Genomic DNA, 27,028 nt, shown 5'->3' on the forward strand with positions numbered 1-27,028 from the left:
AACACAACCGCGAGTGAACATCTCAGATTGTATTTTAGGATTGGGAGAAAAAAATGTAGTAATAAAGTGAATTACATAGTCTATGGTACCTACATTACACACCTATGGTACATTTGAACATATAATATTTTAACTTTCGTATCATTATGGTTTTATTCTATTGCGAGTTAACATTTCTATGACACGAGGTTTATTTTTTTACTTTCTAATAGTGTATAAACATATTTGCCTTCTTTTGCTTTATTGACTTTGTTTGTTGAGTGACAAAGATAAAAAATCACGACCTGACACATCATTGTCATATCAAAAAATTGCAAGTGTAAACAGATAATCCAGGTTTTTGCTTAACATTTTTGTTTTCTATTGACTAACAAATTAAGTTCAATTTAAGAAAAAAAATGCTAAATGTTTTTTGTAACACTGAACTTATAGAATACTAATGAAATAAACTATTACACGTTCGTGTCGTTTAAAAAATAGTATTTGGCTAAGGTGAATCCTCAATAATAGTAGTAAAACAAAAAAAAAAAAAAATTTAGACAACAGCGAAATTCTCCCTGCATGTTCGCAACACTGTGATATATAATATAATACACTATTACAATGTTCCACCAGCTCATTACATCGCCTTGCAAGTCAGAAGCATAGACCCTGTGACATAACTTAGCGTCAAAGATAAAACTCTAGATTTTATAAGACCTAACACTACATCTAAGTCTAGTTAACTTAGTGTAATTGAAGTTTCAGGTACATAGTCGGCGTTATTTATTTAATTTTTAATTTTAAACTGAGTTCATACTTTGTATAATATTTACAGGGGCGTGACGTATTTTAAAAAGTCAACGTGTAAAGAAGAATAATATTTTTGTAAAAGAAAAAAAAAAACATACAAGTAACGACTTTGTGCAAACAAAAAAAATAAAGCAAAAACTATTATTATAGTCATTATTATAACAGTTGGTCGACTTATTAAAACACATGGCCGTCAATACTTAATTATATAAATTGTACCTAGGTGCAATTATAATTAAAGTAATTCATGAGAGAATGTAATAAATTTTAACGTTATAAAATGTGCCACGTACCTAATATCAGTAACTGCGCAAAAATGTGGGGAAAACGAAATATGTGGTAAAAAAAAAATATAGCAACCGGATCAACATTGATTTTAATGACACCTGCACTAAATTGTGAGTTATTTTATTTAACACTTTATTGCACCAACATTACATGAATTGTCGAAGGGTTTTTTAATAAGCATAGTGTAGTACAAAAGGTTGTCTTATTGCTGTGCAATCTCGTTTAGACAACCATTGGGTAGAAGGAATTAAAAAATTATTGAGGAAATTAAGAAATTATTGTGTGTGTGTTTTTTTATATTGTATATAGGTAACTTCTGAAAGGACGGAATGACTTCAAAGTATTTCTTATTATATATATTTTTTTTAATCGAACTTCTTGACTATTTTCGGTAAACTCTGTTCCTAGTAAATTAGAAAAAAAAATTAAAAATCTATAGTGATTAAAAATTTTTAATTTAATGGCAAAGCGAGAACAATAATATATATCTGATATATTAGAATCGTCCATTGACAAGAACAAGAATTTAATATTTTCAATACAAAATACAAATTCGTTTCTTTTTTCACTTTAACTTTTGTACTTTTACTAAAATATGAAAAAATTAATAATTAAAAATTTTTTTTTGTTAAGAAACTGCATTAGAATGAAAGAAAGAAAACATTTATTGCCAACAACAAAAATAATTAATTTAATGCATTAATTTATGAGTTTAATAGATGTAAATATTGTACTATAATGGTCCTTGTTGAAAATAAAAGAAAATGAAAGCAAATTTAGAGCAAAAACTGTATGGGCATTATGAATTTCATTAATTATAAAAAAAAACCTAACAATAATGATAGATTTAGTCCATTTTCCATTACAAAATGGACTATTTTCCATTATAAAATGACGGTTGAAACTACTATAAAACCAATGTCGATCCAATTGAAAAAAAGTTTACAACCGGACGAGAGATTCAACATATGTAACGGTGATTGTATTAATCAGTGAAATAGTTAAATGCTTATAGTTCTAACAATAAATAAATAAAAAAAAAAAACATATTACTAACTAACCAGTAAGTGCCGTCTCTAGCAGGTATTTTATAAAGGTACCTAAAACCACAGGTCGATGGGTAAAATTACAAAAAACTAATTGCTTCAACATTAATTTTAATATCTAAAAGAATCTTACAACGAAGAAAATGAGGTAGATATAAATTGTGATATGGAATAATGTACAACGAACATAGTTGGCGGTCGGTAAGGAAACCAAGATGGCCGGACAACCGAGCTCCTTTCAAAGTAAGAGGTGCGCCTGAGCAGATAACGTTTAACAGATTTTTCTTTTTTTATTTATTTTTTTTTGATAACAATAACGCGTCTATCATAAACTATTATTTCATTTACAATATCAGTAGTTCGTTGTAATAAATTATTTTTATATATCTTATTTTTTTTTTTTTAGTTATTTTTTACATTTTACCTTTTATACTATCTACTTTTTTAGGTTTTTAAGTATCTAGAAAGAAACAACTTTGTGTTATGTTAGAAGTGTAAAAAATAACTGCTTATATATATATATATATATATATATATATATATATATATATATATATATATATATAAAACTATAACAGGAATATATAAAATAAAAACTGTGCGTTGTAAAGATAGGTACGTTGTTGTGATGTCACGTTATAAACTGGAATGTAATTGTGAAGGTAACAGATAGCTTCTGAGGCTTTGTCTAAGAACTGTCTATGAAAAAAAAAAACACAGAAAAAAATAAATACTTTATAACATCAATAAATACTATCATGTTATGTAAACGTGAATTTATGGGTGTTTGGATTACATTTTGGTCTCTATTTTGTACGATTGCGTTGCACTAATGGTGAAAGTATTTGTATCTCGTTTTAGTACCTATTGTTATCCGAAACGGTATGTACTATAAGGAGGCACTGTAATTTAATGTAAAAACACTCATATATACACACACAATTATTTTGTTAGCGCGTAAAGTCCGCTTCACGCAAAAAAACAAAATATTTGAGGTTATAAATTTTCGCGCCATTACCGCGTTATTGTCTTGACGCTTGTCAGGCCGATTTCAATGAATAACTACACCTATACGAGAGTGCTTCGCCCAAAACGAGCAATATAATAACTATTTACAATACATTTAAGTATAACAATATCTAATGGTAGAGGGATGGTGTGACTGTCACGTGTCGGTGATCGGTGAAGGGCCGGTTACTAGCCACTGGCAGTTCAAGCGAGAATAACTTCACGTGCGTTTGTAACAAGAGTTATTTTCGACCTGATTTTCACTTAAATTATTGTGTACCCGTAATGTTATATACGAAAAATCAGCCTTACGTCATTAAAAATAAAGTCTATATTAGGAACATTACACGCCAAGCTATCCTCGCACAAACCCGCACCTGCCAGAGTGAAGCCTCAATATGAACTATAACAACATTAAGTAGTCCCTTCTATCTTCCCTATTGTACTTGTATATCCATTTAGCTCCGTCTAATAAGAATCTATTACAATGTTTTCTGTACAAAATCTCAATTCTCTCAGTACTTATAATATACGTATCAACCGTTGAAATTGACGCGTGAAACCGGTATACCGGTTTCAGGGGCCGCCTACCCCTTGTGTTGTTCTTGTACCGGCAAGTATACCGGTTTCAACCGTTCGGTTGGAGCGTAGGTTGAATTTTGCTGTTGTCCGATTCGAAATCTGTACTCCTAGTCAATTCTGAGTTCATATTGTCATCGGGTAGTTTATTGAAGGAGTTGTTGGCGCTGATGTCCCGGGACGAGAGCGACATGTCGTACTCGGGTCTCCGGGAGGTGTCCAGCAGGTTGTACGCGGTGGAGGTGGACGTGTCGCCGTCGAGGACGGTCTCCAGGGTTGTGTCCTGGTCTTCGTATCGGGATAAGTCGAACGCGTCCACGTACAGACGCCCTTTCCTCATCTTCCCGTTTGGTGTCTTTGATTGCTATAACGAAGACATCTAAAGATTATTTAGAGACTGATAATTAAGAAACGCTATACCTCTAATTGTACGCCATGGAAATATATTTTTTATCTTGGTAATACCCTAGTAGGCATTCTAACTGGTTACTATTCACTAAAAGAGTGTCTTTTTCAACCAGATCTAACTGATAACCCAACTATGCGGATCAGGATCAGGCAAGAAATAGGCTTTTTATATAAAGTCGTATGGTATGCCAGGATAATCGTTGTTTAAATATGCCCACATAAGTACCTCTGACTGGGAGAGCAAGGAATTGTTAGTAATTATATCTAAGCTAGCCCCATATCTAGCAATATACCAGATCGATCTTCCAATTCCCCTTGAGAACCATCGTGGTTAATTCTCGTGGATTTAGTTACGATGGGCTAACTGCTCTGCTTTCATTCTCACCTATCATCCCTCACTGGTATTTCACCAGCGTATGTCAATAGCGCAACCGGGATTACCATTCCACTCTCACCCATTTAAAAAAATTACTTCTAATTAATTTTATTCTCAATGCCAAGCAACCTACGTGCTTAACTGTGTTTTAGTTTCAAGGGTCAAGAATGAGATATGGCAGTGAATTTATTATAGGGTACGAAGATCCATCCCAAATCCCAAACCTCAGAAATAGCAACACGTGACGGATACCATAGAAATACCTAAAAGATTTTGTGAATTCACCGTGTTCAAGTGTATAGGTGACTACTTTCCATCAAGTGGAGGAAAGGGAGACTTTGTACAAAATTCGATTGCTTGGGTACCTCTGTCCCATTCGTGTTTCAACCGTGAAGCAGTTGTGTTTGTTTCAGTTTGAAGGGTGGGATATGGCGTGAATTTACAGGGTACAGAGAAATTACACCTGAGTCCTCAGGAATAGCAACGCATTGGGATATCATGGACGAAACAATATACTCTGTTATGTACATGGTACTGCTCATGTCTGTAGGCGACGGTTACCAATTTCCATCAGGTGGGCCGTCAGCTTGTTTGCCATTCTATGTTGTATAAAAAAAAAGTGGGTTATCAGATTTTTTCCTGTTCCATGTACCATAAAAAATCATATAAACTGACCGGATTCTCTGTGATGTGCACGTGGCCGTTGAGGAGTGGTTCCCCAGCGTCCTTGGAGCCACCGCCGTTCGCCAGGCCCACGCCCACGTTCTGCAAAATGTCAAAAGGTCTTACAGGAATATGGCACCCCACTCCTTACACGCATTGCCCTCTATCAACTTATAATCTGTTGGTAGGAGAACATTTTTAATAATGGCATCTAAGAGGCCTATCGCTGGCAATATACTGTTGAGTTTCTTGCAGGCTCCTCTCAATAACAACTTAACTTTCAAGAAAAGAGCATATATCTTTTTAAAATTCCGGCAGCACACCTGCAATGCCGCTGGTGTTGTGGGTGATCATGGGCGGCGGTAGTCACTTACCATCAGGTGAGCCGCATGCTCGTTTGCCCTCAGTGTTGTAAAAACAAAACTTTCTGAACTCTGCAGTACATTTAAAAAAAATGACGATTTAAAAGTGCTTGTAAACAAGTCTACTTGAATAAAGAGCGAGCGTGTATGAAAAGATTGATGAATGTGGAGGAAGCGAAAGGGGTTTGTTTGAATCGAAGCATTTGGCGTTCCATTGTTTCTGCCTACCCTAATGGAAGACAAGCGTGACAGATATGTATGTATGTATTGAATTTGAATATACCCTATTAGGTCAACCTCCTGGATACCATATTGACTAATATATATGAGACTAGCAATGTGGCCTGGCTTTGCACGATTAGATAGACTTTTCAAAAACAGTGGTCATTTGGAGACGATGCATGAAAGAAGAATTACAAAAGAGATTTATCGAGCAAGAATGAATGTAGATGTCGGTAGGGTCCGCCTTAGACGGACGTATGTTAACCAAATAGGCGACGTGCTGAAGAAGGGCCAAATTAAAAGTGCCCGTAACCGGCGAGCGTGTATGAAAAGATTGATGACTGTGGAAGAAGCGAAAGGGGTTTGTTTGAATCGGAGCATTTGGCGTTCCATTGTTTCTGCCTACCCTAATGGGAGACAGGCGTGACGGATATGTATGTATGTATGTATGTATATAGCCTTTATTCACTGATAATATAGCTTTTTATATGTGAAAGAATTTTTAAAATCTTTTGAGTATTTTTTGAGTTTTGATTCATTACAAATAAACAAACATACAAATCTTTTCTCCTTGTTTGGATCAAAATGGAATTTAAACCATATCGATTGGAATAAAAATTATCAAAGTCAGTTCAGCACGGGCTAAGAAATAAAATAAACAATGCAGATAAGAGTCTATGTACATGTATTAATATACCTTCATTTCTGAGGCTTCCTCCTCATCCCCTTCATTTAATGACGTGTTCCTCCGGCGGGGCCTGGAACAAACATGAAGTACAACTATGTATAAATAAAATGAGGGGAAAGGGATTGTTAGTAATGGGACCTAACAGTCCCATTGCCAATATACCCTATTAGGTCAACTTCCAAACCGTTTCCTGGAATTCATCTAAATAGTTCTTGTGGGATTTATCACGATCGGTTAACTGACCTAATTTCATCCACATCTATATTTTCTTACTGGTGCCCCGCTAGTATATACCGATAGCGCAGGCGGGGATACCATTCCATTATCATCTATTAAAAAAAAAAAAAACAAATAATTATCCACTTTGCATTAAATACGCGTCCATATAGTCCTGGCATAGAATAGGCCACCCCTTCCTTTCCCGTCATGGGTGTCGTAAGACGCAACGAAGGGAGGGCGAGGTGAGACACAAACCTACAGACAAACAGACAAAAAATTCTAAAAATCATTGTTTTAGATTCTATTACGTTCCTAAAGTCCCCCTGTAATAGTTTTTCTTATATATCTTCCATGTACAGACAGCGACCAGTTACGATTTTAAGTAAGTACTATTAGGTACCAGAGGGAGACTTTGTACAAAAGTCGATTGCTTGGGTACCTCTGTCCAATTTGTGTTTCAACCGTGAAGCAGTCATGTTTGCATGGCTGTGTTTCGGTTTGAAGGGTGGGATATGGCGTGAATTTACTGGGTACAGAGGAATAACACCTGAGTCCTCAGGAATGGCAACGCATGATAAATATAGGGGTATCATGGGCGAAACAGTATACTCTGTTATGTCCATGGTACTGCTCATGTCTATAGGCGACGGTTACCACTTTCCATCAGGTGGACCGTCAGGTTGCTTGCCATTCTAAGTTGTATAAAAAAAAAGGTATACCTGTGAGGAGATCTGATGTTCTTTCTCCGCCGCCACACGCACACGGCGGTCAGAACCAGTAAACACAGCACACACATACCGCTAGCCACGCCTATTCCTGGAAAAAATATCAAAAATATTACATTTGCCATTATAAGAGGTGATTTACAAAATTGTTAAAAAAATTAATGTAATTTATTTATTTATTCATTAGTACAAATATGTGTACATGGCGGACTTAATGCTAAAATGGCTTGGGTGATCCATTTCTACACAGTAAGCCAGTAGGTTGTGGAGCTGGTTTAACTCTTAATCGCCTGATGTTTCTCCCAATATATCAGCATGTAACCGAAAAGAAATAAAAGCATTCTCTCCCAGTCAACCATAGGCAAGTGTCAGAATACTCGAATGCGGTACTAGTAACTCTTGCTATACATACATACTAAAATTACATATATAAACGAATAAATATATATGAATAACAAATATACTTACACATATATGATATATACTATATTATACACGAAATTGAGAATAATATAAAGCACTTACTGCTCGGATAAAGATAAAAAGTGAGCGTGAACGCTTTTTTTGAAAGATGGTATCTTGTAATCTTGTGTATAAAGAAATATATATTGTGTCTTTACCATATCAGCCCATAACTGTCCACTGCTGAACTGCTGAACGCCTCTCCCATAAGGAGGGTTTTACCTGTAGTTATCAGGCTTGGCAGGTGGGTTGGCAATCGCAGTTAGACTTTGCTAATGTTTAAAAAGAATCGTTGCTGCCTGTCCACTTGAGACCACTAAATTCCCTTAATCACCTCTTACAACACCCATGGGAAAGAAACTGATACATAGATAGATAATTTATTTGCATTACTTACTTACAGCACACAAATTACAACATACATATACAAAAAAAAGCGAGATAACATAAATGATTAAAAAAAATACATAAAGCTAAATACAATTTTGGTTTGTGAGTGTGCCATAGCAATACAAAATGGTCACAACTCAGTTTATTGCTTCGCCTTCAAAAGAGCAAAGCACTGATATTCTGTTGCGGCCAAAGGGAATAGGGTAACAATAAAACAATACTACCAGATTATCTATACAATAGATAGATAGATATACAGTAAACAGACAGATATGGCAGTGTTTCAGTAACTGAAAGTGTTTGTTGTACTGGGCATAAAATAAGCATATGTCCAAAATGGATCTAATCTCGATTTTTTTACATCAACTTAGAATAGCAGACAAGCTGGACGGCCACTTGATGAAAAATGTTTTTTTTTTATGCGTGAAAATGGTGTGGTGACTCCGTCTGCGCTAACGGAATACGCTGGCGGAGCACCAGTGAAGGGTGATCGATGAGAATGAAAACAGGCCTGTTAGCCCATCATGATGAATTCATCAGGACTTAACCATGATAGTTTCCAAGAGGAACCGCGAAGAGGTCGACTTGGCTGGGTATATTGCTAGCAATGGGATTCTCAGTCTCCAATACTAACAATCCCTTTCCCCCCAATGAAAAGTGATTACCGTCATCTGTAGACAAGAAGAATACCACAGACGTCACAGAATAATATCCTGTAACGCCAATTCGCCGTTTCGGTCCTGGCATAGAATGGGTCACCCCTTCCTTTCCCGTGAGTGTCATAAGAGGCGACCAAGAGGGCGAGGGATGGGCAGCAGCGTCCCTCTTAAAACATCCCCAAAAGCTTAATTGGGGTTGCCAACCCACCTGCCAAAACAAAACTCCCCTCATGAAGAAGGCTTCTGTCCTGCAGTGGACAGTTAACGGCTAAAACGATGAACGTCATGTTATGTCTTTGTACCCTGTAATTTTACTGCTATGCCATACATTTCATACCGAAACACAGCCTTACCAAAGAAGCTGCTTGGCTATCGAAATACAGGTAAAACAAAGTCTCTGTCTATTTCTTTTTTAGCTCATTTTGACTCTCTTAATACTTGCCTATATAAAAAGAGGAGTTAGACTTGACGATCGGTCTGACCGGTATGGTCAGCACTTGGCTGTTCTGGTTGGTGTCCGGGCTCTTCACCATCACGTACGTGGGCAACGAGGGGTCCAAGTTGCTCAACTGAAATATAAGATTAACAGCTTTTATCCGCTTTTTTGATTTGTTTGACCGGGTTTTTTAGCCGACTTAAAAAAAAAACACGAGGATTCCCAATTCGACCGTATATATGCTTTTTTTTTATGTTTGTTCGCGGATAACTTTGTCGTTTATGAACCGATTTTGATGATTCTTTTTTTGTGAGTGATAATGGAGTGGTAACCCCGCCTGCGCTAACCGTATACGCTGGCGAGGCTCCAGTGAAGGATGATGGGTGAGGATGAAAAGGCAGGTCTTTTTATAATATACCGACGCGTCCCCCGAATGGTAGGGTGAGCATGCCAGCCACCCTATCTTGAAAGAGGAGACCTGTTCTTACCATCTGGGGGTGGGTCGCTGCCGTCGGAGATGTGGTGAGTGCGAAAGCGAACCCATGTCTCCGACATATGGCACCTCGAGGGTATATTACATTGTACACTCCTGGGGGGGTACCCTTACGAAGAGATTCCCACAGTACCCATTCACCTCCCACAAGGTGTATGGGTCTGCATAAAGCATTTTCCAGACGTTAAAAAAAAGATCTTTTTATAATGGCTGATAATGGAATGGTAACCCCGCCTGCTCTATCGGTATACACTGGCGGGGCATCAGTAAGGGTTGATTGGTGAGGATGAAAAGACAAGTAAGCCCATCGTAACGAATTCAGCGACAACTTAGTCATGACCAAAATACGCTGAATTCAAAGTACAAGGAGCAAAAAGTTTTCTACATGAATAAAATTATATTAAAACGATAATTAAAAAAACATATTAATTATAATATATAAAAAATAAATAGGCTTATTAATAATATGGATTGGTAGTTAGGTCTTCTCTAATTGTATAATTGTTAGTTAGTGTACATTGACGCTTATCTGTGAGAGCTGTATACACCTTTAATTGATATGTTCATATGGCCTTAAGCTTGGTAGGGAGGAGTGAGATGTTTTTGTTCAGACTTAGATTTAAGCATTTTTTAATAGTAGTTTTTCACTTTTACTTACTAATAACATTGTTTATTGTTTACTTAATTATTGTGAGCATATTGTTGGTGTGTCTTTTATAAATAAATAAATAAATTTATGTATTAATGTTTAAAGTATGTGTGTATTTTTTTTAAATTAGGGTATGATAAGGCTGACATATCCTTATAGATAAAAACCTGTAAATAAAAAAGATAAAAAAAAAACGATAATAGGGTTACTCACCAGAATAGAATTGTCAGTTACATTGAAGCTGGACCACTGCTCCAAGAACAGTGTGAGGTTCTGCGAGTATCGTACAGTCTGTGTACCGGTGCCGTTCCACGACACACGGATCCCGGATGGGACGAACGTGTAATGCAGATCTTTTATTTCTAAAAAAAAAAGTTAGTTCACTTATAGAAACAGATACAAGTTGACGATAAATTTTGTAGGTATAAACAATACCATTGACATCATAGAGAATAGATAACGCTCATGGGAACCGCCATTATGTTGTCACTAGACATGAGTGATATCGGTATCGCTCTGACGGTTTTTTTTTATATAACTTAGAATGGCAAACAAGCTGACGGCCCACCTGATGGGAAGTGATAACCGTCGCCTATAGACATGAGCAGTACCATAGACATAACAGAGTATACTGTTTCGCCCATGATACCCCCCATGCGTTGCCATTCCTGAGAACTCGGGTATTATTCCTCTGTACTCTGTAAATTCACTGCCATATCCCACCCTTCAAACCGAAACACAGCCATGCAAACACAACTGCTTCACGGTAAAAACACAAATAGGACAGAGGTACCCAAGCAAACGATTTTTGTACAAAGTCTCCCTATGGAATTTACGAGTATGGCGGAAAAATTTCTTCAACCGTTTCGATATCGCCCATATCAGTCAGATATCTCCATTCGTTCCAGTCAGGTGTCTTATTTCAATATTATATGTATATTGGACAACCGATATTTAACATATCTTTTATTGTCCCAATATATAGATGTTGTAAATACAATATACAGGTGTTGTTATATATCACCCATTTCTAGTTAACACAGACTTGTAACTGTTAACTTTATTACCAAAAATTCGTTTAATTTAAAAGTATTGGAACGGATTCCAATTAAACGAATTAAATTCAAATAGAAAGAACCGGACGGGATAATACGAGTTATAGAGCAGAAGAAGACAGAGCAGAAGAGGACAGAGCAAAAGAGGACAGATCTGAAAAGAGCAAAGCAGAAGAGGACAGATCTGAAAAAGGGCAAAGCAGAAGAGGACAGACTAGAAGAGGGCAGAGCAGGAGAGGACAAAATAGAAGAGGGCAGAGCAGAAGAGGACAAAATAGAAGAGGGCAGAGCAGAAGAGGACAAAATAGAAGAGGACAGAGCAGAAGAGGACAGAACAGAACAGAACAGAATCTAATATAAGGATGATAATTCTAAATGTCTTTACATATTATAATTATTACCTTTTAAATATACTACCAATCAGTGCAAAATTTACATAAATATATTCTACTGGCTTATCAAAAATATTATATTCATAATTACTATCACAGAGCTCCGTATTCGTCCCACTGCTGGGCGTGAGCCTCTTCCCAAAAACAGTGATATTATTGCTACTTTGTCACCACACAGACAGTCATATATTAGCAATGTAATTCCCAGAAATCAAATAATCCACACTAATATATTAAAGCCGTGTGGTCCCGCCATAGAATGGGCCACCCCTTCCTTTTCCGTGGATGTCGTAAGAGGCGACTAAGGTAACTTAATGGTCTACCTTTGAACTCTCTTATCTCTGAAACTCTCAGTCGGATGTAATTTTTTTTTTTTTTTGCACTTAATAGCTCATTTCTTAACGAAAAGTATAGTCTATTCAACATCAACACGGCCACGAGTAACGCCGCGAGATACAACTAGTGCCTAATATAATATTTGAAATGCTTACTGGCAGCATGGCAGGGGATTAGGTTGCTGCTCTCTTCAGGATCGTACGCTATCACTTTTAAAATTGTATCCGTGGATCTATCGATGCCGTTGATCTGTAATAAATAAATATGATTTAATAGTAGTGCTGAACAAATTTTAATGGAATTCTATTTACTGAATTAGATGTTATTTTTCATAAGTCCATATCAGTGTTTACTTAATTAGTATTATTTTGTTTAATTCCGCTACCATTAGTATCACACTATACGCTTACTTGAGCACTAACAACTATTAGTAGAGGCTCTGCGACTTTCTCTACTAGAGACACAGAGATTGATGATATTTTATTAAACTAAGTGTTATTTTGCGGAAGTCCATAATACGGTTTAGTTGATTAGGATTATTTTGTTTAATTCCGCCACCATTAGTATACACTATACGCTTACTTGAGGTCTAACAACTATTAATAGAGGCTTTTCATCATTCCCTACTAGTCAGAGACCCAATAAAGATTGATAGTATTTTATTGAAATAGGTGTTATTTTGCAGAAGTCCATATTACTGTTTAGTTGATTAGGATTATTTTGTTTAATTCCGCTACCATTAGTATGCGTGCGACTGTCAATACTCGGAGATTGACTACTATTATTATTACCAGAAATCCTACCTTTCATATTGTCCATCAATCTACGATTGCTATTCCGTCCACGCACGTTTAACAAAACATGGTTCACCTCTAACGAGGCATCTTTAAGCAAATTAATGAATTTAATTAGGGATTGATGACTAATAATAGTCAATTCTAAAATGTATTACGGATACTAATGGTAGCGGATTTAAACAAAATAATTTAAATCAACTAACTACACGGATTACACAAATTAAAGCTACTGTTTTTACTCATTATAGGACTATATGCAAACTTAAAGTGATAATAAACTTACTAAGACGCTGTTATGGGTGGTATCAAGCGCATCCCACTCTTCAAGCGCCGTGTGCTTCTTGGTGGTGTAAGACACTGTGAACTTGGGACTGTCCGCGTTCCACGACACCAGCAGTGTGGTCGAGTTCACGAACTTGCAGGATACCTCTTTGAAGCGGCCTGACACTGAAGGGATATCGTAATTTCAATACTTGCTTCTTGATCTTACCAAAAATGAGAAAATTTTTAGTAAAATTAAAAAAATAAAAAAGAGCGCCATCTTTGATGTTATAAGTAACTAATCATGCAGTTGAGCTGATCTTTGATCATCGATCCGTGACTAAACGTCAATACATCAAATTAAATACAATTTGCATCTCTCGGTTACCAAAAGATCGATCGTAATATAGCCACTAATATATATATACACCACTGTGAGAGCTCGCACTCAGTTTCGGTTTTCTTTAATGGATGATAATTGAATAGTAACCCCACCTGTGGTACCCAGTGAGGAATAATAGGTGAGAATGAAAGCAGGTCAGTTAGCCCATCGCGTTGAATACATAAAAAATAAATCACAATGGTTTCCAGGGGAAATCGAATGGAAGTCGACTTGGATATATTGCTAGTAATGGAACCGCTAAGGCCCCATTAAAGAGAGATCCTTTTAAGAAACTATTTTTTCAATGGATGATAATAGAATAAATAGATGGTAATAGCCGCCTGCGCTAACGGTATATGCTGGAAGGGCACCAGTGAAGGATGATAGTTGAGAATGAAAAGGCAGATCAGTTAGCCCACCGTGACGAATACACCTGGAATTCAGCACAATGATTTCCAGAGAGGACCACGTGAAGGAGCTGATAAGGTATATTGCTAGCAATGGGGCTGGTAGTCTACATTACAATGCATTTCGTTCATTTTTCGTTTACATGCTTTAAACCAGCTCCACAATACACTAGCTTACTATGTGGAAATTGATCACCTCCCTCCTCAATCCTTCTCCTCCTAAGAAGCTGTGTGCCTCTTGGTGAATGTGGTAAGTTATGTGCTTAGCTTACCGAGTGGCTGCGTGGTGACGCGCAGCGGACGGCCGGCACCAGGCTGCACGCGTACCTCGTACTCCGTGGCTGGCTGCAGCTGGTCGAACGTCAGCCACTCGCGGTTACTGCTCGAGTACATAGATAGATAGATAGATAATTTATTTGCATCACCACACAAGTAACATTAGATATTGGTACATACTTGGGAGACTTTGTACAAAAGTAGATTGCTTTGATACCTCTGTCACATTCGTGTTTCAACCGTGAAGCAGTTGTGTTTGCATGGTTGTGTTTCGATTTGAAAGGTGGGATATGGCGTGAATTTACAAGGTAGAGGGAAATAACATCTGAGTCCTCAGGAATGGTAATGCATGGGGGGTATCATCGGCGAAACAGTATACTGTTATGTCCATGGTACTGCTCATGTTTATAGGCGACAGTTACCACTTTCCACCAGGTGGGCCGTCGGCTTGTTTGCCATTCTAAGTTGTATAAAAAAAATATCTATATAATCTAAGCATATTATAACATTAAATCGTGACTGCAAACCACTGTAGTGTAGGTAGTTCACCATACTTAACTTGGTGTCATTCTACCAAGTAATCGTGCGAATCGTATTGTGACTTATGATCTTTTATTATTTACTTCACCAACCTTACGAGAAGGATATCCAGGGTCGTAGCTAGAGGTAGGGCAAAAGAACTTTTTGGTAGAGCAGAAACCATAGTTAAGTGACTTCGAAAAAGCGAATCAGTCTAATTTTCTTGGGGCTTTTCATTTTAAAGCAGGACATTGGGATTTTTAAGATGGGGGATTGCCACTCAATGCCTAGAGGGGGCTAGCTACGGCCATGAAGACATCACAAATATTGTTCCCACTGTTGGGCGCTAAAATCTCCCCGTAAGAGGAGATTTTTTTTAGATTGCCAGCCCATTCGAAAGTGGTAACCGTCGCTTATAGACATGAACAGCACCATAGATATCATAGAATACATTGCCATTCCTGAAGACTATGTCAACATTAAAAATCACTTACGTATCGAGGCATTTGCTAAAGCCATCGTCGTTGGATATGCAGACCCTGTAGCCGTGCACTGGACGCGTCGACTCGTAGTGCCACGTGACCGTGAACTCCTGGGTGCCGATGTTGGTCACCTTCAGACCTTCAGGCACCAGGGTTTCCATGTCACTGGAAATTTAAAACTTAATGTAACGACACATATTTCTTTTTATACAACTTAGAATGGCAAACAAGCTGACGGTCCACCTGATGGAAAGTGGTAACCGTCACCTATAAACATGAGCAGTACCATGGACATAACAGAGTTTACTGTTTCGCCCATGATACCCCCCATGTGTTGCCATTCCTGAGGACTCAGGTGTTATTCCTCTGTACCCAGTAAATTCACGCCATATCCCACCCTTCAAACCGAAACACAGCCATGCAAACACAGCTGCTTCACGGTTGAAACACGAATGGGACAGAGGTACCCAAGCAATCGACTTTTGTATAAAGTCTCCCTCTGGTATATTTGTCCACTGTTTATTTTCAACCGACATCAAAAAGAAAGACGTTCTCAATTTGGTTGTATTTTTTTATGTTTGTTACTTATGTACATATACAGGTTGTAAAGGACAGGTTGGCAAAAACTGAAACAGTGAATTTAGGCCATTATTCTGAACTGAAAACTAGTGGAAATTCTTTCCGAAAAATTTAATTTTCCCCCTATTTGTTTTTTCATTTTAAATCATGTAATCTATAATATTGTATCATAATATAAATAAATAACAATATGTTACAGTGAAATATTATGAAATACCAAAAAACAGCAATGCAATATTCGTATTGAAAATCTACCGCGACGTGTGTAAAGTCGACGCCACGAGCGTACGAAAACTACCTACGAAGAAGCACAATTGACCGCGCGTCTGTAAATATACCGCGTCGCTTAGAACACAGTACGTCGTAAAATTTCAAATACATTGCGCAGTATCAAAACTAAAATTTTTAATTTTATGGCTGTGTTACTTTTTCGGTGGAAAATAATCTATCATCAGATTCAGACCATTCATTTAAATCAGCTGTTTTTGTTTTGACCAACCTATCCTTTTCACCCTGTATAACTTCGTCAGTTATCAATCGAGATTTGGAGTTTTTTTTTTTTATCTAAAAAGATATATTTACAGATTGGTTTCATAGAAATCTTATCAAATTGGGTTCTGTAGTTTTTAAATAAAAAAAAACAAATTTTTCCATAATTAAATTTAGTTTTTTTTTTGCAGTATTGATTTTATTTATACATATGAACAGTGAAGTCATGGACAATAAGAGCAAAGGAGCGAAAAGAGATTGATGCTCTCGGGATGTGGTGTTAGCGAAGGATGGAGGAATATATCTTGACGCAACTCCGCATAAGAGATAGGCTCTCGACAGTCTGCTATCGGAGGATTCTTGGATACTTCGGTCATATTGCTCGACGACAGTCCAACAATCTGGACAAACTAATGGTTGTAGGCAAGATAGAGGGAAAAAGACCACGCGGACGATCGCCTAGTCGATGGTTGGACCAAGTAACCGCCGTTACAGGACTGTAAATTGCAGCTGCCCTGCGAGAGGCTGAAGACCGTGCAAAATGGAATAACATCATAAGAGAGGCAACAGACACCTTTCTAGGACACGACCTTCAGTAATGAAGAGGACGAAGAGAGAGAGATGAACAGTGTCATGAAGATTACAGACCCATAACGACCATGGTATCCTCATATCACAAACAACCTCTCCCAACAACGAATTCCAATTATAAACGTACAATGATGTTTGGATATCAACGGAACCTCACCCATGGTCCAGGCTGTCAGTGGACGACCACGGCACCATCGTCAGATTTTGCGGCAACCATTCCAGTGTACGGGAACCCAACACTCGCACCAGAAGCGGCTCAGACTTAGGTACTGCAAACAAAATAATATGTATGTTAATCTTATTGATATTTTTCATACTATTTGGTAAGGCAAACAAAGTGGAGAACTATCAGATGGAAAGTGGTAACTGTACGAAGATATATATATGTCTTCATACATACATACATATCTGTCACGCTCGTCTCCCATTAGGATAGGCAGAAACAATAGAACGCCAAATGCTTCGATTCAAACAAACCTCTTTCGCTCTTGGGCATCTTGTAAGCTTGACAAATGCAACATCTTATCTACAATGTTTTTGACAAATAAATTTAATTTTCATTTAATTTCATTTCGTTTCGTTTTATTTTGATATATTTCGTTTAAACTCAAAAATATCGTTATTAGAATATTTATTTTAAAATAAAAATATATATATGACTTTGTGGTATAAAAAAAAGTATTTTATTTATTTACTGCCTGATGTCCGCGACTTTGCGTGGTATTTGTTATTCCTGTTAATATGTATCGATGTATGTATGTATGTACCTACCTATTTACTATGTCTGGTATATTGGACCAAAATTAATAAAAAATAATTATTATGATTTTTTTAACAGTTAAGCAGAAAACCAGTTAAAATCAATTACCAGTTAAACTGTAGCTAGTGACGTCCCCGTCAAGAGTGATGTTATTTTCTAAGCTGCTGTTCTTATGCCTGTGCTGGAGAATCCACTGCACAATACCAGGTGACTCCTCGGCGAAGTCTCTCCACGAGACCTGCACTTTATCGTCAGTCGGTCGTGACATATGGATTGGTACTGGAATGGAATAACAATTTGTTCTTTATCACATCGTAAATTTTATCACATATTAGAAAGCAAAATAATATTTGATGTGCCATTTGTGGCAAAACATAATGAACATCTTGTAAACTTGGCAAAAGCAACATCTTATCTACAATGTTTCTGACAAATAAATTTAATATTTATTTAATTTAATTTCGTTTCGTTTTGTTTCGTTTAAACTCAAAAATATCGTTATTAGAATATTTATTTATTTATTTATTTATGTACACTTTATTGCACCATTTATAAAATAGTAGACACATTTAACTGTAATAAGAAATGATACAAAAGGCGGCCTTATCGCTAAGCAATCTCTTCCAGACAACCTTTGGGTAGAGAACATTGAGAAAATTTCTTTTAAAATAAAAATATTTTTTATTTAAGTAAACCCAATTGTAAACAGTTTTGAATAATTTTTTTTTTATTTACCGCCCAGTTCGTGATATAATTTCTGCTAAAAACAACAAGGCAAGAAACTTAGCTGTTATTTATAGGTATACAGCTATTAAGCGGCTATCATTAGCTTATAAACCTTCATAACACCAAAGACAAAACTAGCTAAAACTAATAACCGGCTCCTGTTACATACAGATAAGACCCAGTTATAAATCAAATGAGTAAATAACCTTGGGCACACAAACGCCATCTAGCACTTAACTAAGTACACCTAAATCTATAAACATACCTCCTTGTCCTTGGCAGACGACGCCATCGGACATATCACTTGCTATATTCTTCTTTGTAGTGGCCTGTATCACAGCACGTACCTGAAGACATGATAATTATTTACATCAAATAGTAACTCCAGGAACATCATCTTCACAATGACCTATCAACGGGGGGAGAAGGGATTGTTAGTAATGGAAATTTGCAATCCCATTGCTCCATTCTCACATCGTATGCAGAAATCCATTTTCAGCATACGATGTGATTCCGTAACGTTTAAAATTTCACTTTATTAGGTAAGTGGTTACGTGCAAAACCATTGTTATACGCGTTCTCTGGAATCTATATAATATTTAGGTAACCTAATTTTACAGTCACTCTCTAAGGAAATTATTGCAGTTAACATGTTTTAGAATAAAAGGCGGTAATTCAAAGTACGTATCTATCTGTTACCTGCTACATCATCATCATCATTTTTACCAGGGGGAGACTTTGTACTAAAGTCGATTGCTTGGGTACCTCTGTCCCATTCGTGTTTCAACCGTAAAGCAGTTGTGTTTGCATGGCTGTGTTTCGGTTTAAAGCGTGGGATATGGCGTGAATTTACAGGGTACAGAGAAGTAACACCTGAGTCCTCAAGAATGGCAACGCATGGGGGGTATCATGGGCGAAACATCCACCGAAAAGGTATTTATTGTAAATTAAGTTTATCAAATCAATAATTAAACGAGTGTTAAGTGCCTCAAAATCTATAAAAGTTTGTAAATATAATCTCTTTTTCTTTTGTGAAATGTAAACTTTAAATCTTAATTTTTTCATTAGTCTAAATTTAATATTTCCCAGAAATTCCTTTCTAACGTTCCCAAGTTTCGGATACTGCGAAATGTGACTTATTATTGAAGATATACTTCAGTTACGAAGTTCCAACCTACGCTTATCGTTTTCTGAGAAAATCGGCTTTAAGAGGCAGTCGGATAAATGTGATATTACCTAAAGGGGTTCCGTGTTTATCTTCTGAAACATAATATTCATATTGGCTGTCAAGTGGACTGTTAAGTCCACTGCTGAATATAGGATTCCTCGTTGATGGGTTTTGCCAATAGTTGCTACGCTTGGCAGGCAGGTTGGCAACCGTAGTTAGGTTCTGGTGATTTTTTTAAGACAGACTCTGCTACCCATTTCTCGACTATCAAGTACCCTTAGTCGCCTCTTACGACACCCACGCGAAAGGACGAAGTGGCCCATACTATGTCGGTACCACATTGCAGCGTTATAGTTGACAAATCTAATAATTACAAAAAAATATATATGCTCATTTCATACCTGGAAAGTGTATGGAGTTAGCGGTTCGGAAACGGTTATGTTCTCCTTTGTATTGGTATGAGGCTGGCCAGGTGATGACGTGCCGCCTGAAAGAGGCAAACTACATTAACAAGTGATAATCCAAGTTTAATACAATAAATACACATACACATTAATACATGTAAAAAATACTAATTTCATATAAGACTTATTAATTTATAATTTGAAAAGGTTAGCAGTCACTAATTTTTTATTGTTTTTTTTTCAATAAATAATAAAACTTTAAAATTTTGTTTCAATCATACAATTTCAAATCATACAAAAATGAGGACTTAAAAACAAGTCTATTTAATAAACTTGACTTCTATTCTATTGAATACTTACACCTGTATTTGGTATGTCGTGGTTGAGAAGTATCCTAAATTTCACTGGAAACGTCAATTTACAAGTAAAAAATTAATTGCTGTATTATATTGTAAAGTACGTTAATTGTTAAACCAGCACTATACATTCCCAAATGTGGAAAGTGCGCCTTCATCACGCTGCCTTCAGGGAGTTGAGAGGTTTATTACAAACCTTTAAAAACCTATAGATGTAGGTCAGCCATCACCGCTCGCAGGCCAGGAGGACGCTACCTGTGCGGTGTGGGCAGTGCACGCACCTGCGACGGTGCTCTGCACGGTGTAGGCGACGACGCTGTACCGGTCGGGCCGCGCCCAGCGCACCAGCACCGAGTGGTCAGCCATCACCGCTCGCAGGCCAGGAGGACGCTACCTGTGCGGTGTGGGCAGTGCACGCACCTGCGACGGTGCTCTGCACGGTGTAGGCGACGACGCTGTACCGGTCGGGCCGCGCCCAGCGCACCAGCACCGAGTGGTCAGCCATCACCGCTCGCAGGCCAGGAGGACGCTACCTGTGCGGTGTGGGCAGTGCACGCACCTGCGACGGTGCTCTGCACGGTGTAGGCGACGACGCTGTACCGGTCGGGCCGCGCCCAGCGCACCAGCACCGAGTGGTCAGCCATCACCGCTCGCAGGCCAGGAGGACGCTACCTGTGCGGTGTGGGCTGCACGCACCTGCGACGGTGCTCTGCACGGTGTAGGCGACGACGCTGTACCGGTCGGGCCGCGCCCAGCGCACCAGCACCGAGTGGTCAGCCATCACCGCTCGCAGGCCAGGAGGACGGCACGCACCTGCGACGGTGCTCTGCACGGTGTAGGCGACGACGCTGTACCGGTCGGGCCGCGCCCAGCGCACCAGCACCGAGTGGTCAGCCATCACCGCTCGCAGGCCAGGAGGACGCTACCTGTGCGGTGTGGGCAGTGCACGCACCTGCGACGGTGCTCTGCACGGTGTAGACGACGCTGTACCGGTCGGGCCGCGCCCAGCGCACCAGCACCGAGTGGTCAGCCATCACCGCTCGCAGGCCAGGAGGACGCTACCTGTGCGGTGTGGGCAGTGCACGCACCTGCGACGGTGCTCTGCACGGTGTAGGCGACGACGCTGTACCGGTCGGGCCGCGCCCAGCGCACCAGCACCGAGTGGTCAGCCATCACCGCTCGCAGGCCAGGAGGACGCTACCTGTGCGCAGTGCACGCACCTGCGACGGTGCTCTGCACGGTGTAGGCGACGACGCTGTACCGGTCGGGCCGCGCCCAGCGCACCAGCACCGAGTGGTCAGCCATCACCGCTCGCAGGCCAGGAGGACGCTACCTGTGCGGTGTGGGCAGTGCACGCACCTGCGACGGTGCTCTGCACGGTGTAGGCGACGACGCTGTACCGGTCGGGCCGCGCCCAGCGCACCAGCACCGAGTGGTCAGCCATCACCGCTCGCAGGCCAGGAGGACGCTACCTGTGCGGTGTGGGCAGTGCACGCACCTGCGACGGTGCTCTGCACGGTGTAGGCGACGACGCTGTACCGGTCGGGCCGCGCCCAGCGCACCAGCACCGAGTGGTCAGCCATCACCGCTCGCAGGCCAGGAGGACGCTACCTGTGCGGTGTGGGCAGTGCACGCACCTGCGACGGTGCTCTGCACGGTGTAGGCGACGACGCTGTACCGGTCGGGCCGCGCCCAGCGCACCAGCACCGAGTGGTCAGCCATCACCGCGCCAGGAGGACGCTACCTGTGCGGTGTGGGCAGTGCACGCACCTGCGACGGTGCTCTGCACGGTGTAGGCGACGACGCTGTACCGGTCGGGCCGCGCCCAGCGCACCAGCACGGAGCGCGCGCCGGTGGGCCAGCACGCCACGCCGCCCGGCGACGGCGCACTCTCGCCCGTCACGTGCAGCAGCGCCCATGACGACGCCGTCGATACCGCGTTCCGCGCGAAGCACTGGTACATGCCTGCCAAACAGGACATTCCATTCATAGTAGCCCATGGAGGGTATCATGGACGAAACAGTATACTCTGTTATGTCCTTGATACTGCTCATGTCTATAGGCGATGGTTACCGCTTTTCATCAGGTGAGCCGTTAGCTCGTTTTCCATTCTAATTTGGGTAAAAAAAGCCCACCTAATAAAAGTTATCTTCTCTTTTACACCACAAAGGTAGCAAGCAAGCATATAGCCCGTCTAAAGGTAAACAGTCACTGTAGCTTATGAACGCCTAGAAATGTCACGTGGACGTTGCCGACCCTGAAGAAACTTTAGTATACTTTTTTGAAAACCCATATAGTACCTATCTATAAAACCCCTCGGCAGGAAGTTCTTCCCACAATAGCCTAAATGTTATGTAGCAAACTCCTATAAAACCTTATTGTACGCGACCATTTATGCGTGTGAGGATAAATTCCCTATTGATGGCAAGCGATGCGATGTTAAAAGGTGACAGTGGGCAGCATTTTTTTTCCTCAGAACGCAATCTGTTATACAAGCAGTAGAACACGCCAAAGTAGGCAAAGTTTCGGCTTAGACTTAAAGGCTCGATACTGCTGTAAACTTGAGATCATCGGCAATTCTCATAGCCCGTCTTTAAACCGATGCAAAAGGACCAAGCTGGTATCCAGGTGGTCCGGCCCACAGATTAGAAAAGTACTCCATTTGGGGCCAGATTTGCTACTTATCTGTAGAAATTGTCAATTCATTATTCGTATATTCCACCGTCGTATTCTTCAGTTTCATAAAATAACCTAAATACAAACCAGGTCCAAGATATTATATACGTAAGGTACTTCCACTATTATACAAAGATCAGCATAAACTTCCTTAGTAAAATATGACTCTATGATACATCTTACTACTAGTTACGAAGGCGTAACCCTTAGTCCTCAGAACGGCAACCTATAACGAAAACCATCAATTTTATACTCTGTTCTGTAATCTCCATAGTACTGTTTGTATCAATAGCCGACAGTTAACATTTTCCATCAGCTTGTTAACCATTCCAAGTCATTAAAATAGAAATGGACGTAAATATTTGATAATTACCAGCATCTTCAGAAGTGACACCACCGACAACCAGCTCCATGCGGTCGTCTTTAGGCGACAACCTTTGATTAAACTGGAACAAATAGAAGGTATTAAAATTTCAACGCTAAATGCAGCGAAATCGTGAATCAGTGGTGGTCTCAAAATTTAAGTAACTCAATGCATATTCTATTACGCCCTATTTATCTAATTTTTAGGGGGTACAAACAAAAGACATTTCACTTATTGTTCAACTTATTTATTCGTAAATATTGGGAAAGAGATTATTAACTTTGGGTTTAATGTCCCATTGTCAGCTGTATACCCGATTAGGTCAACCTCTGCAGGTTTCCTCTGGAAACTATCCTCTGTAAACCGAATAAATTCATCACAATGGGCTACCTGATCTGGTCTTATCTTCATCTATCATCCTTCACTGATGTCTCGCCAGAATACACCAATAATGCACTCGGTGTTACAATTTCATTTTCACCACATTAAAAGTAATTTATTTTAATATTCTTCTGTGTTCTTATTTTGTTATTTCTTTTTTATTCTAAATGCACTTCCAGTAATAATTGATCCTGTGCATAACAACGTAATGAAGGTTCCAAAACTAATAACGTAAGCGTAACGTTAGAGTTCTCAAACTATTTTCAGCATTTAAACAAATATGATGGCAGTGCATCTACAAAAACAGACTTACCCTTCCACCCATGCGCAAGGCTTTGCCATCTCTGTACCACGTGATTGTCGGTTTAGGATTTCCTGTCGCTGTACAGTTGAACCTCACTGTGGTAGCCCTTACTACCTCTTTGGGGGTGGGGGGGATGGTGATGTTAACTGGTTCGCCGACTGTTACGTTGAATGTCTGCAACAATAAGGGCTGTGAAAATGGATGAACTACTTATCAACAGAATAGAATTAAGAGAGTAGAAATCTTGGTATCATAAAAAGAAAAAGAGCAAGTTCTTGGAACGGAGGGTAAAGGAATTGCCTAACAAGAAGGAGCTGACAATCCAATTATTAAAATGTACCTTATCAGGTTAATTTCAACGCAATTTCCCATGAAAATGATCGTGATTTCTTCTTGTCGAGTTCATCACGATGAACCAACTGATTTACTTTCATCCTCATCTATCATCCCCCACTGGTGTCTTGCCAGCGTATACCAACAATGCAGGTAGAAACACCATTTGATTTTCACCTATCAAAAAAAAGATCTCGGTACATGAACACCAAGGGTGTCGTGCCCTTTGATTTACTATTTTCATAATTTTTAACATTTTTTAAAATTTTTGTTTTGTTTTATTGTTTTGTGCGTAAGTCAATTTGCCGTGTGGTCCCGGCATAGAATAGGCCACCCCTTCCTATCCCGTGGTTGTCGTAAGAGCCAACTAAAGGAGCGTGAGATATATATAGCCAGCAGCGTCTCTCCTAAAACATCTCTAAAGCTTGACTGCAATTGCCAATTTACCTGCTAGTGAGAAGCCTTTGTTCATCAGTGGACAATTAAAGACTAATATGGTGATGATGATGAAGTCAATTTATAGAAACGAATCGGTATTTATATGCAAATTCACTTCGAATGTACAATACGTTTACAAACCTTATCAAAACCAGTATCTTTTACTATGCATTTATAATTTCCTTGGTGCCCTCTCTCGATGTCCCTTAAAACCAAAACCTGGGAAGTAGAGTCTAACATAATCTGATCGTCTTTCAGCCAGTTGATCTGAAACAAATGGTCACAATATAGCAGTTAGATACGTAAATGTGGCCTTCTCAGGAATACGTGATGTGTTATCCAATATTAATAATACCCATTCCTGAGAACCAACAAGCTGCTCATAATTTTCTGCTAATAAAATTATTTTCACGAAAACATTGTTATCAGCATTTTTATTTTTCAGTACAAGTTGTTTGTATGTTGTATTTTTAGATTATGTAGATAGAGTGTCTCCATACAAATGCTTCGAGAAAATGCGGGTCAACTTTTTCATACAATTTTACGTGCTAAATAATTATGAATGATTCCTTTGTAACTTCTATACTTATTTTGTCTTATAATTTTTAGACCTTTTTAAAACACAAAAACACATTTTATTTATTAAATAATTAAATATAAATACGTTAAGATACGTCGCGTGCGTAAGTATATAGAACACTAATAAAAAAACGAGTGAGCTAATTTGACAGTTAGCTGACGAAAAGTTGACCCGTTTTTGAGACTCGATACTCTATCTATATAATACAACCTTATTGTATTACATACTCGGAAAGTAGTAATCTTTCAAAGGACATTCTTTCTTGAAATGTGCTTGGAATAAGTTCGCCCGTATATTTACTTATTTTTAGGTTTCTTTTATGATGACAGTGAATTATTATAAATAGACAAAAATCTCTGTATATATATATATATATATATATATATATATACATATGACATATGTTACTAAAAATTTACAAATTAAGCAATTGAAAAAAGAAAGAAAGACAAAAACTTTATTTTACAGAAATGTGCGACTACATCCACGCAGGGGTTAAAAATAAATTTATTAACAATTAAAATAACAAAACTACCCACAAAATATTTATATATAAATAAAGAATATAAAATAAAAAACAAAAAAAAGAAGAAACACCAATAAAGTCATAATGTTAACCTTTGGTCTTGGCCATCCAAGTACGGGACAGGGCAGCGTGACGGTGGCTCCTTGAGACCTCACAATATAATCCTCATGATAGACGGGAAGCAGGGATACAGGTAGAGGAGACCTCGTGGTCTCCACTCGTAACCAGGCAGGGCGGCTCGTTCGGGTCTTGTTCAGCAACGGATTAGTAGCTGTACACCTGGTGATGATGTGAAGAATTTTTAAAGACTAAATAACAAAACATGATAATCTACATTAGACACAGGAAATTACTGCAAACTTCAAAATACTAGACAGGTATGGGAGCATTTAAGAGAGGCCAGGAGAGCAGTGTTCATCTTAAAAATTGTCTGGCACCCACATCAAGACAGAAGCAAAGTTTTTAATTAATGTTTCCTCCCACGAACACTCAGATTATAGAATGAGTTCTCTGCCGAGGTTTTCCCAAGAGACTACAGCATGGGGTTCTTCAAAAGACGGGTAAAGAGGTTTCTTCAGAGTCGGCAACGCGTGCGTAATACCTCTGGTATTGCAGGTGTTCATAGGCTACGGTAACCACTTACCATCCTATGCTTATTTGTCACCTCAGTGGTATAAAAAAATGCTGAACGTTTATGTCTGAGAAACCTTTTAAGAGGCCTGAAAAATGATCTTAAATACGCCAACATGGACATCTTTAAGTTGCGAGACTACAATTTGGTCTACTTTGTACTGATTTTGGTACCAATTTGCACGCCACTCAACTAATATTTAACTTTTAATATTCAACTTTTAAAGCATTCAAAATTAGCCTCAATATCTCTCATTTCCATATTCACGTAAGAGAGTAAGTCTCGTCTATATAACCACGTAAGAGAACTCTAACCTACTGTGTTCTTTCTAGAAATCTTCAAAGTTAACT

General features: G+C 38.9%; 1 protein-coding gene across 1 annotated transcript in view; it reads right to left on the bottom strand.

The window, feature by feature from the left end:
* Window positions 1-2,707: 2,707 nt before the first annotated feature.
* The window catches only part of LOC113519087 (protogenin-like), a 49,851-nt gene continuing 25,530 nt past the window's right edge, over window positions 2,708-27,028 (bottom strand). Inside the window, exons 6-24 of the mRNA XM_052902169.1 lie at window positions 26,140-26,326; window positions 25,083-25,208; window positions 24,180-24,344; window positions 23,495-23,567; window positions 22,216-22,410; window positions 20,087-20,172; window positions 18,783-18,864; window positions 17,900-18,070; window positions 17,189-17,300; window positions 15,385-15,537; window positions 14,368-14,474; window positions 13,329-13,492; window positions 12,404-12,497; window positions 10,679-10,827; window positions 9,330-9,456; window positions 7,371-7,467; window positions 6,442-6,502; window positions 5,173-5,262; window positions 2,708-4,077 (exon numbers count right to left, since the gene is read on the bottom strand). Of these exons, the coding sequence (XP_052758129.1) occupies window positions 3,763-4,077; window positions 5,173-5,262; window positions 6,442-6,502; window positions 7,371-7,467; window positions 9,330-9,456; window positions 10,679-10,827; window positions 12,404-12,497; window positions 13,329-13,492; window positions 14,368-14,474; window positions 15,385-15,537; window positions 17,189-17,300; window positions 17,900-18,070; window positions 18,783-18,864; window positions 20,087-20,172; window positions 22,216-22,410; window positions 23,495-23,567; window positions 24,180-24,344; window positions 25,083-25,208; window positions 26,140-26,326 (2,554 nt within the window). The 3' untranslated portion in view covers window positions 2,708-3,762. The remainder of the gene's footprint in view (window positions 4,078-5,172; window positions 5,263-6,441; window positions 6,503-7,370; window positions 7,468-9,329; window positions 9,457-10,678; window positions 10,828-12,403; window positions 12,498-13,328; window positions 13,493-14,367; window positions 14,475-15,384; window positions 15,538-17,188; window positions 17,301-17,899; window positions 18,071-18,782; window positions 18,865-20,086; window positions 20,173-22,215; window positions 22,411-23,494; window positions 23,568-24,179; window positions 24,345-25,082; window positions 25,209-26,139; window positions 26,327-27,028) is intronic.

Source organism: Galleria mellonella, unplaced genomic scaffold, assembly GCF_026898425.1.
Source record: "Galleria mellonella isolate WM207_F2 unplaced genomic scaffold, CSIRO_AGI_GalMel_v1 utg874, whole genome shotgun sequence".
Taxonomy (NCBI): Eukaryota; Metazoa; Arthropoda; class Insecta; order Lepidoptera; family Pyralidae; genus Galleria; species Galleria mellonella.